Source organism: Budorcas taxicolor, chromosome 2 (genome assembly GCF_023091745.1).
Source record: "Budorcas taxicolor isolate Tak-1 chromosome 2, Takin1.1, whole genome shotgun sequence".
Taxonomy (NCBI): Eukaryota; Metazoa; Chordata; class Mammalia; order Artiodactyla; family Bovidae; genus Budorcas; species Budorcas taxicolor.
The window spans coordinates 108,822,474-108,834,605 of NC_068911.1; the positions used below are offsets into that span (position 1 = coordinate 108,822,474).

Here is a 12,132-nt window from a genome sequence, read left to right on the forward strand (position 1 = left end):
GTAAGGATTGACGTGAGAGAGACTTTCAGTCTCTTTGCTAAGGTAGGAAAAGAGTAGATTAATATTTAGGAGATGAGAGCCTAGTCTCTGCTGAGTGATCTTGGACAAGTTATTAACATTATCATTACCCTTCTCTTTTTTCCTACTTAAAATGTTTATATTTATTTATTTTGCTATGCTTTGTCTTAGTTGCAGCATGTAGGATCTTCAGTCTTCCTAGCAGCATGCAGGTTCTTCCAGTTGTGGCATGTGGGATCTAGTTCCCTGACCAGGGATTAAACCCAGGCTCCCTGCTTTGGGAACTCAGTCTTAGCTGCTGAACCACCAGTGAATCCCTACTTTTCTTGTTTCTGATAGGTTTAGCAAATATCATGGAAAATCTACTACCATTAAAGAGGTTGTTTCTGTTTCTATAAAATGAAATTTGAAAGTGTTAAAATCACTTACTATTTCAGAATTTGTAACTTCTTCACAAACTTACTTTGTCTTTTCTACCAGGTCTTTCTAACCTCTCCACAGGTCAGAAATAATATTTGTGCTTTCTTGGGTTTAGCAGCTAATAGGTGTTCACAAATAACTCCTAATTAGGAGTTAAGACTCTACTTCATTTAAAATCATTTCCTTGAATGTGAATAAAGCCTAGTGGGAAAAGGATGCTGTTTTTACAGTCATGAAAATAGTTTAATCCTAACTCCTTATCCAACTAACCGTGATCGTGTAAGTAAGCCACTTAACCTTTCTGGGCCTCAGCTTTATCATCTACCACAGAGGAATAATGATATTTTAAAAAGTGCATTGTCGCTGCCATATGCTCATTCATGTCTGACTCCTTGTGACCCCATGTACTATAGCCTGTAAGGCTTCGCTGTCCATGAGATTCTCCAGGCAAGAATACTGGAGTGGGTTGCTGTATCTTCCTTCAGGGGATCTTTCCAGCCCCGGTTTGATCCAGGGATCAAACTTGCATCTCCTGCATTGCAGGCAGACTCTACCTACTGAGCCAAAAGTGCATTATAATGATTAATAGATGAGAGAGTTCTTTGACAAGCTTTAAGTACTACTAATCACCGTTAATAAAATGAGATATGTGAAACTATTGGGAACGTATTTTGTTTTCCTAGATGGAGTCATGAAGAGGTGGCTTGTGTAAATGTGCAAAAAAAATCATTCTCTGCATACTCATAATCAGTGTCCACTATCTTCTCCAAATCCTGAAAGGATAATGGTTCCACTCCCTGAGAAGGCAGAATTTCCCCAATTATAACCCAGGTTTGGATTAGCCCAGTTCATGTGCAGTGTCTTTTCTCTGCTGTTAAGTAATGATGCACCATATGAGAAGCTGGCTTTCTCAACCACACTACCTTGGTTACTGTAAGGGTCTTGCGACTTCCAGGAATTCATAGGCCCCTACAGCCCCTAATTTGTCTTGCTAGATGCCCGAGAGAGAGAGAGGGCTTAGTCTGCTTCTCCCTACAACTCTTCTGAACTAGGATCATACTGAGTCAGTAGAATACATGCTTCAGGATGGGACTTGAAGAGAAAACCGACTCAGGCTCTGGGCACAAGAGCACTATGTTCAGTGTGTTTCATTCAGGCGGCCCGCTCTCAGAATTCTGGTCCATGAATCCTCACAGATAAAATCCCAAGGACAAAGCCATTTGAATACAGTTTGAATATACATTTTCATTGCTGGTTACAGAGTAAGCATTTAATATTAAAAAAAAAATGAATCAATCAGAGATTCACATAATATTGTCTTCTGAGTGTTTACTTTATCCAGAATTGAAGGATAAATTAAGAATATATGACGTGGTTCTATACAAAATATTGTAATTTACTTCAGAGGACAGAGCATGCATACATGAAGTCTTTGAGGATTAAAATGGAGAATTTTAAAATGAAAGAATGACTGTAGGGCTGTAAGAATTCATACAGGTAGGGTACTAATAAGAAGTCTCTTAGGAAGTGAAACTTGAGGTGGATTTTGAAAGATGGATGGCCCATGAGAAGATGACAGGCTGTTGGCATTCCAGAAAGTAGTTGTCTGGAAATGGAAATGAGTGTGTGTGTTTTACTCTTCTCTTTTAGGCTTGAGGGAGGAGGTACTGGAAAGGGGTACTGTGATGTGGGTACTTAATAAGATTATGGCATACAATATGTGGTATAATGTGACCTATAGAAATATTCATAAATGTGCATTAAGATGTATTTGTAAATGTATTAATTGAAATAGCAAAAATTTTGCAGCAGTTTAAATTCCATCAGCAGAGGAATGTTTAAAAAATTTATGGCACATTCACACTACGGAATATTAGGAGGTAGTTGAAAAGAATAAAGTAGATCTTTGTGTGCTGACATAGAAAGATCACCGTGGAAAGATGTAACAGTATATTAATGGTGAAAATGCATTCATGTAGGATTTGTCGACTCTGAAAATTGATTTTTAAAAAATCAAGAGAGTATTTCAGAAAGATTACTGGAGTGACATTGTGTCAAATTGAAAGTGAAGAGGGATGTTGGAAGATGTTTGCAATAGTACAGACATGAGAGTCCAAGGATAGAGACCTGAATGGTAAACAAAAAGAGAGAGAAGCCAGGGCCATTCTGCAAAATGATCGTAGAGGACTTATGACAGATTCTTAATACAGGGGATGAAGGAGAGAGGAGAGAAGAGAGATTTCTAGGCTTTAAGCTTAGGGAATCATTTACTAAAGAATGATTTCTACTACCTGAATAAGACCCATGTTAATAGGAAACATTTCTTAAATTATTTATTTATCCATCTATTTATTTTTGTTTGTTCATTTTTCAGAATGGAAGAAACAGTACGAAATTTACTACAGAGTCAAGGACCTCCAGAACAGAAAAAAGAAGAAACTGTTAATATAATGGTCTATCAGGTACACTACATGTCTTACTCTGGGCTGGGTACCGGTCAGCTTGTATTGCTCAGATTTCTCTCTCTCTGTCCATTCTTACCTGGAGATAAATAAGAAAGGACGATCTGCCCCCAGGGCTGAGAGCCACCCCACTTACCTCTGTTTGAGGAATCCTGTACACATTTACTTCATTCATTCATTCCTTGTACTTTGTGAAAAAGAATCATAGATTTAGTTGTATGAGAGTGCAAAAAGTAAGTTTATAGTGATGCAGAGAGACCTAAAGAAGTATTACAGAATTCTGACCAGGGCTGTAAAAGAAGTATCTGGGAATAAAGGGGAGGGAGTAATTCTTCCTGTTCAGGGAGGTAAGGAACACTTCTCAGTGCTCTCACACATAAAGTGGGCCTGAGGAATAGAGAAACAAGAGAAAGAACATTCCAGGCAGAGGGAAGCCTACATAAAGGGGCAGTGGTGTGAGTGTGCATGACAGACTCCTGGAGAGGAAGATGATCCCAGGATGCTGAAGATCTCTGAAGGTTATGCCTGTCTGCTCCGCTTATGTGTGTGGCCTTGCACCTCAGGCCACATTAACTCTATAGACATCCAAAGAGAGCCAGTGGTCAGTAGACTAACAAGTTGTTACCTTTTGATAACCCTTATCCCCCAGTGCTTTAGCACTAGTTACATGAGGGGCTTTCCTGGTGGTCAATTGGTTAAGAAGCCACCTGCCAATGTGGGAGGCATGGATTTGACCCCTGCTTCTGGAAAATGCCACATGCTGCATGCCAACCATGTCTCTGCGCCCCATCTACTGAACCTAGAGCTCTAGAGCCTACGAGCTATAGCTACTGAGCCCATGCACCACAACTGCTGAAACTTGAGTGCCTAAAGCCCGTGCTCTACAACAGGAGAAACCACCTCAATGAGAAGCCCTTGCACTGTGACTAGAAAGCAGGCCCTGCTCTCCACAATTAGAGAAAGCCAGTGCGCAGCAGTGAAGACCCAGCATAGCCAAAAATAAATAAATCTTTAACATAGAACAGAAAACACTAGCAAGGTGACCAGGCCAGGAAGCTGGGCATCTAATCTGAGCATGACCCAAGTTGGCCACACAAATGAGAAGAGTCTGATAGCAGAAAGAGGCCCAGGCATTCTATCTAGATCAATGGAAGACTTTTATTGAAAAGCCCTTAAAATCACAAATAAACACCCAATATCCATTGCACAACTGTGCATAGAGAGCTTTTAAAAGCTAAAAAAGTCAAGGGAATGGGCTAAAGTTTAAGATGATCATTGGGTGGCCCCAGGTTTTGGCTAGCTAAAAAAGCAAGTGGGTTTGGAGAGGCAAAGAAAGGAACCCAGCTGGTAAATGGTCATTTCACACTAGCTTCCCTGAATTCACAGGTTCTGGACTCTACAACCCAACTTATGATGACAATATTGAGAGGAATCTGATAATAAAAGTCACAGTATCATATAAAGTGAAGAAATCTAGGTAAAGTTAGAGTTAAGAAGTCTATGTGTGTGTTTACTCTCTAAGTAATGTCTGACTCTTTGTGACCCAAGGGACTGTAGCGCACTGGCCCTCTGTGTGTGGTATTTTCCAGGCAAGAATACTGGAGTGGGTTTGCTGTTTCCTTCTCCAGGGCATCTTTCCAACTCAGGGATCAAACCTACCATTTCTTTGCCACTTACAGTCTGTTTCTTTACAGCTGAGCTACCGGGCAAGGCCCGAAGTCTGCGTCCTAAATCACTGACTCTTGAGACATCTACAGGTCTACAATTTGACACCGGAGACAGCTGTTTTCCATCTCAGTGAAAACAATGTGGGGTGTTGACTGAAGTTAACTCAGAAGAGATTAAAGTTAGCTCCATAAAGACAGTAGAAAAACCACTAAAATCTGTTTCTAGGGAAAAGGTTGAGATTCTTCTTGAGGTCATCTTCACGTGGGGAAGGCATACCCAGCTTTTCCTTAGTGTGTGGTCGCCTGCAGTTAGGATACGGTTTTAAGTGCTTCTAGGTCTGAATCTTTCCTAGTAGTAATATCTTCTTTGGCAGAAAATTGAAGTATAAGTTAAAAAAACCCAAAAAACCCAGATTGACTCTGCATTAAATGGTTCTGTTTAACCTTAAAGAATCATATTCTCTGCCCCCTGGTAATACTTGGCTTCAATTAGAACTAAGTAACTCAGCATTCCTTCTATGCTTTTTCCTGTGTCCTCAATGTGGCTCTGTTTCATCCAAGTTCTTATTTTCTTTTAATCATTCTTTGCTTATCTCTTTACCACCCATCAGCCAAGTCTGTGGTATAGACACTTATCATCAGAATTCATTTTATGAAACCAGAAGCTTCTTAGAAAAACAGAGACTTCTAAAAATGTGTTTTAAAAGCTATTTCCTCTTTGAGAGTTGCTACTTGGAGGCAGGGCCCACTGTGGCGCTGATGAATCGTTGAGCGGGCCCTCTAACCTCGCTGTAACTTTCTGGCATTAGTGGTCTCAGGGTAACTGGTAACCATTGCCTGGTAATGTGTTGTGTGGTAATGGCACCCGGCAATGGCTGCCTGCTAAGGGCTGTGCACTGTCCCGCTCTGTTATGATTCCCCCTTTTTGTTGATGCTTCTCAATTTTAAGGAGAATACCCAGGCTTTTCGGCCAATAGTCGATGGAGGGGTTGTCCTTAGGAGAGTGAAGTAGGAGGCCTCAGGCCGGCAGGTGAGCTGGGGAGAAGGCGAGGCACAGGGAACAGGCTGGGGGTTGTGTCCTGCCGGGCCCCAGAGCTCTGGCCAAGGTTGCCCGGCCCTTGAGTTGCTGGTGAATCTCTCCCCCATCCCCACCTCTTGTGACCTGATATCAATGGGAGTCTGCCTGGGGCTCAGTCTTTGGTACATGGCCTGTGCCATCTGAGGAGTCTGAGGACCAGCTGGGTCCTGAACCCCTGGCGCCCTCAGCAACAACAGCTGGGCAGGGTCTGGGTATGTGGCCCTAGGGAACCAGCTGAGATCCACCTCCTCTCAGCCAGGACCTGGACCTCGGAGGGTGAAAGTTGTGCCTCAGGTCCTTGCCTGTTCTTGTCAGAACAGGAAATAATCTTACTTGGTGGAGGTTTACAGGAACATCATTACCTGACCATGACCTGACCTCAAGAACAGAGGTTCTGACACCAAGAAGTTTGCAACAACTACCCACGCCCCTCCCTCACCTTTCCTAGAAAAGGGCTTTGCTGAAAGCTTTGCGGGAATTTGGGGGTTTTAAGGCAGGTAGCTCAGCTGGTAAAGAATCCGCCTGCAATGCAGGAGACCTGGGTTCAATCCCTGGGTCGGGAAGATCCCCTTGAGGAGGGCATGGCAACCCACTCCAGTATTCTTAACTGGAGAATCATCATGGACAGAGGAGCCTGGTGGGCCACAGTCCCTGGGGTGAAAGTGTCAGACACGACTGAGCACCCATCTCCTTGCATTGGCCTACAATAAACATTTCTCTACTCCAAACTCAAAAAAAAACCCCCAAAACAACAAAAAACCTGTTTCCTCTTAATAGTCTAGTCTGTTAGATTTGGGAAGTCAACTCTCCTCTCTAGGGAGGAGACAGTTACTAACATGAATTCATGCTCCACGGAAGGGATTTTTCAGCTATTGCTCTCATTGGCCTTAGGTTTACTATCAGGAAAATGGGAGAGGAATTTGGGTTACATGAACCATAAAGGTCATTTGCAGATTGAACAGTTATTTATTGAGTTTTTATTGTGAATTAGGCACAACTTTACCCTCTGGGGATTCAGAACATGAGAACAGAGAAGGGTGGCCCTGAGTCCCACGGAGATCCCTGTCACCTCCGTCATCACAGTGTTCTAAATATGGGAACAGTAGTGAAACCAGTTGTGCAAGGTATATGTGATGAAACCAGTGGACTGCATAGTTAACACTCTCTGAGATCATATTCTGTGGGGTAAGAGCTGGGAAATTTATTGTTTCATAATATGAAGGGTTATTGGCACACCTGACTCAAATTTTCCAACAGTAAGATTTCTCTGACATGAATTAGAGGCCCATGCAGAGCTGAGGTCCACAGGAAGGCTGAAGTGGATTTTATTTTCCATCGTTGAAGTGTTTGTCTTGAGGCTTTTGTCTTTGAGTTAATATAGTAACAGTAGGGTAATAGCTTTCTAGGTTCCAGACCCCTGCTAACTGCTGGCATGCATTGAAAGGTGGTCCTGGTTCATTCAAGGGGCATGTTCCTGAAGACTTCTCAGAGTTGGTTACTTGTATCATATAGAGCTTGTATAATTTCATCTAGACCTGCTGGAAATCAGTGGTCGTTTTTGTTCTCCAGCTAAGACAGACCTGCCTGTGGCTATCAGTGGTTTCACCAGCTTTGTCACTGTGCACTTCCTGACTTTTTTTTTTTAATTTGGAGAATTTGCATAATTTCAAGGTTTGAGCATCAAGTGACATAAACAGCATTTTTATGTGATCACAGTTTAAAATAGACCTAGTTCAGGGTCCCATTGACTGTGGACTGGATTGTAGCTTAGTCCCCACAACAACCGTGCAGGAAGTACTGTCACTATCCCCACCTTACAGACGAGGACATAGACTCCCAGAGGTGAGCTTTTGCCCCAAAATGCAGCTGGAAATAGCTTAGAAGGGATTTGAACCCTAGCTGGTCTGACTCCTTGGCCTTAACTCCTTATGCAGATAAATTCTGGAGGGATGAAATCATGGAGCCCAAGTTACTCTGCTAAATGGGACTTGAACCTAGGCCTTTCCACTGTCTGCCTAGAGCTCTCTCCAGTCATTCATTTACTTGCTCCTTCATTCATATAGTTATTTACATTTGCAACTATGTATATTGTTTCCTGTTGCTGCTGTAGCAAACTTAATGGCTTAAAACTGCACAAATGTATTGTCTTATAATTCTGCAGGTCAGAGTCTAAAATCACAATAGCAGCAGGGCTACATTCTTTCTGGAGGTTTCAGGACAGAATTATTTCCTTGTTTTTTCCAGCTTCTAGCATTCTTTGGCTTTTGGCCTCTCCCTCCATCTTCAGAGTACATCACTGCAAACTCTGGTTCCATTGTCATGTCTCCTTTTTCTGGCCCATCCCCCTAGTCAAGGATAATCCCCTATCTCCAGATATTTAATTTAATCACATTTGCAAAGTTTCTTTTGCCATAGAAGGTAAAGGAAGCACATTCACAGGTTTTGAGGTTTGGTAGAATGTGGACATTTAAGTGAGGGAACATTATTCTGTCTACTACACTAAATAGCACATTAATCTAGCAGGCTGGAGGTACCTAGCTGACAGCAAGCTAAGTGCTGGAGGTAGAAAGATGCCTTCTCTTGGAAAGCTCAGCTTACAGGATGCTGGAAACTAGGGAGGAAAGGCAGATAATTGAATATGTGCCACTCTGTGATAGGAGCCCAGAGGGCAGCCTGCTTGAGTTCTGGGAACAAAAAGGAAGATGCCACCACACCTACTGCTCTGCTCTCCCTGGAGACTCTGCTCCTGCCTAGGACTTCTTCTCAGTAATCGGTTTCCCTTTCCCTTTAGCCTCTGATGTCATGGACTCGAGAGTCGTGTGCACCACAGCCTGCCTTGCACAGAGCATCTTATATCCCTGGCATTTTAATACAGCTGTGACTGTCAGGACACATGTGTTTGGTGCTTTTACAGTTGTCAAAGTGCTTACACAGAATGGGTCTCATTTGTTCATTTTAGCAGTCTCTAAAGAGAGATTATCCTGCTCATTTTTAAGGATGAGTCTCAAAGAAGCCTGATTGAACTCCGGTAAATGCTAAGTGGTAAAACTAGAAAGAAATCTCAGGCTTTCCTAAGTGAGAAACATAGAATGAAACTGAGAAGTTACCAGTGAGATAATCAGATGGTGCAGGAGGGAACAGACACAGACTTCCCTGCTCACAAAATCCTTGTCTCAAAATACAAAAAAATCAGTGAAAGGAAAATGAAATCAATTAATAAGCCATATAATATTTGCACCTGACATTTCTTTTGTGGGAGAGACAAGCCCATGAGTGAGAGAAATATTATCAATATACGGAGGGAAAGTGACATACCTAGCACCTTGGACAGATTCCTTTCATTACAGGAAAATAAAAAAAAGACTCCAAAGGATTTTCTGTAAAGGAGGCTGAAAAGGAGAAACATCTTCCGTTTCTCTCTTCTTCTGTTTCTTTCTCCAACTCTTTTTTTCCTAGGCATTTGGGGGTTTCTTCTGTGTTATATAGTGTATTCTTGAAACCTCTGTAACCGTTTCATTTAGTTGAGTAGTTAGGAAGCATAATAGATAAAACATTCATGATTCAATATGAGCAAGGGCAATTAAGCATAAATGAAATGGAGCAGTTCGTTGAGAGGACATTACTCCTTCAGCTTCATCTGTCAAAATATTTCAACCTAGACAACCTAAGATACAGGGAACTTTAATCCTGATGATACATTACCCATTAGAGTCCTCTTGTGTCTGTAGCTACCTTTTGTGTTGCTTTGTTGTAGCTAAAACTAGATTTAGCTGTAGATTTCTTCTTGTCCCTTCTTCTCTCTATGCAACATGCATTTGAACCCACATTAGCTCATTTATTTAGAAAGAAAAAAGTGGACAGATAAGTGCAAACAGAAATGAGGGGTGGAAAGAGACCTGTGTGTGGGTACAGCTTCTGCCACTAAAGTCTGCCAGGACTTTTGACCTCAGATTGTGTATGTGTGAATGAAGAGGTTTGGGACTAGATTAATAATCACAAACCCAAAAACCTACAGCTGCCAAAAAACACAAATGTTTAAAATGGTCTAGGTATGAGAACAATGGCACCCCACTCCAGCACTCTTGCCTGGAAAATCCCATGGGTGGAGGAGCTTGGTGGGCTACAGTCCATGGGGTCACACAGAGTTGGACACGACTGAGCGACTTCACTTTCACTTTTCACTTTCATACACTGGAGAAGGAAATGGCAACCCACTCCAGTGTTCTTGCCTGGAGAATCCCAGGGACGGGGGATCCTGGTGGGCTGCCGTCTATGGGGTCGCACAGAGTCAGACACGACTGAAGCGACTTAGCAGCAGCAGCAGCAGCAGGTATGAGAACAATTATGTGTCCTCTGGGGAGTTACAGGCTATTTTCCCACTTTTGGTAAGGAAATAGGTGGTGTTTGTTTGCTATTCAAAGGCAAAAATGCCTTGGTTTTAAAAACCACAGTAGCATCATACACCTGGTTTATTGTCAAAGGGCAATAGTGATGGACAGGGTGGCAAACTGACCGAAGAGTCTGTCTGGTCTAAAGGCAGCAGTCACAGTCCCACTGCAGCAGATTCAGATGACTCAGAATGAACACAATATGACAGATGTTTCAAAAGATGAAAGTTCAAGTGTTTTATGAGCAGTTTCTTAATCTGTAAATAATGGCGCATATATATATATAAAGCAGAGTAAGTGAAACATGTGCCAGACTCAGGGCAACAACACTCAGCACAGAAAAATGCTTTTGTGTGTTTTTTCTTGCTCTTAGAACTCTGAGATTTTGATGCTTCTGTGCAGTCCTGTGAGACCTGGTCTACACAAAGTGCAGCACGAAGCACACACCTACAGCACCGCCACCCCTGCTTCTAACACCTGCTGAGCAGCTATGTACTGGTCACAGTCCAGTCATTTCACCAGTGTGAGCTCACTGAATTTTCACAGGAACCATTTGAAATGTCTCCATTTTACAAAAGAGGAAGCTGAGGCATAGAGCAGTTAGACCGTCTGCCCAAAGTTGCACATCACCAGGGTTCTGTCCCTTGAATGGCCTGGTGCCCTCTCGGCAGCAGAGCAAGTCGCCGCAAGGGTGGGGCACAGGAGCTTCATCAGGAGGTGCCCTTGGCCCGGCACAGCAGCAGTGTTGCGATGGTCCACAGCCAGTTTTCTTCACCCCTTTACTCTGCACGTCTTTGTGGACAGCCCTGGGCTGTGTGGCATCTGAGCCCAGCTCCCTCTCTTCCAGTGAGGGTCTAAGCTCAGTTACTGATCCCTTAGCCTATGTTTAAAGCATTACTGTCTGATAACCCAGTTATTTCCATTTTCAATGATCTAATTGAAAATCAAAATGAATTTTTCCTTAAATAGTTCCTTAAAAAGTAGAATTAGATGGGATTCATGGGGTCGCAAAGAGTCGGACACGACTGAGCGACTGAACTGCACTGAACTGAAGCAGCTGATGCTTGGGGAAAGGAAATCTTTATAGTCATTCTAAAATCTGTCAAACATCAAATACATATCCAGATTCTTTTATGTACACAGAAAGCATGTGACACGGGCTGAGGTCTTTCTCACTGAAGCCCAAGTCCTGCCTAGCAGTTAACATTAGTTCATAATTTAGAATTTTTTAATTGAAGTGTAGTTGATTTATAGTGTTGTGTTAGTTTCAGGTGTACAGCAAAGTGAGTAGGTTTTATGGTTACCAAAAAGAGGAGGGGAGAGATAAATTGGGAGTGTGTGATTAACATATACACATTACTATATATAAAATAGACAATCAATAATAACTTATACTGTATAGCACAGAGAACTACACTCATTATTTTGTAATAATCTATAAGGAAAAAGAATCTGAAAAAGACTGTGTGTGTATACACACACACATATGCACACACAGAGATTATTTTCCCTCCTCTTTTTGGTGACCATAATTTTTTTTTCTATGTCTTTGGGTGTATTTCTGTTTTGTATATAAGTTCATTTGTACCATTTTTTTTTAGACTCCACATATAAGTGATATTTGCCTTTCTTTGACATACTTCAGTATTGTAACCCTAGGCGAGGTCCCTCCTTGTTGCTGCAAATGGTTTTCTTTTTGTGGCTGAGTAATAAGTCTTGTATATACATACCACATCTTCTTTATCCATTCATCTTTGATGGACATTTAGGTTGCTTTTGTGTCTTGGCTATTGTGAATAGTGCCTCTATGAACATTGAGGTTCATGAATCTTTCCAAATTATGGTGTTCTCCAGGTATATGTCCAGGAGTGGGATTAATGGATCATACGGTAACTCTACTTGTAGCTTTTTTCAGGAACCTCCATACTACTCTCCATAGTGGCCTCACCAGTTTACATTCCCACCAGCAGTGTAGGAGGGCTCCTTTTTCTCCACACCCTCTCCAGCATTTACAATTTATAGATTTTTTTGATGATGTCTGTTCTAACCAGTGTGAGGTGATAGCTCACTGTAATTTTACTTTGCATTTCTCTAATAAT

At 42.1% G+C, this 12,132-nt stretch overlaps 1 protein-coding gene across 1 annotated transcript in view; it reads left to right on the plus strand.

Annotated features, from left to right (window-relative positions):
* NCKAP5 (NCK associated protein 5) overlaps window positions 1-12,132 on the plus strand; it is a 906,569-nt gene that overhangs the window by 622,797 nt on the left and 271,640 nt on the right. Inside the window, exon 5 of the mRNA XM_052635984.1 lies at window positions 2,813-2,900. Coding sequence (XP_052491944.1) covers window positions 2,813-2,900 — 88 coding nt within the window. The remainder of the gene's footprint in view (window positions 1-2,812; window positions 2,901-12,132) is intronic.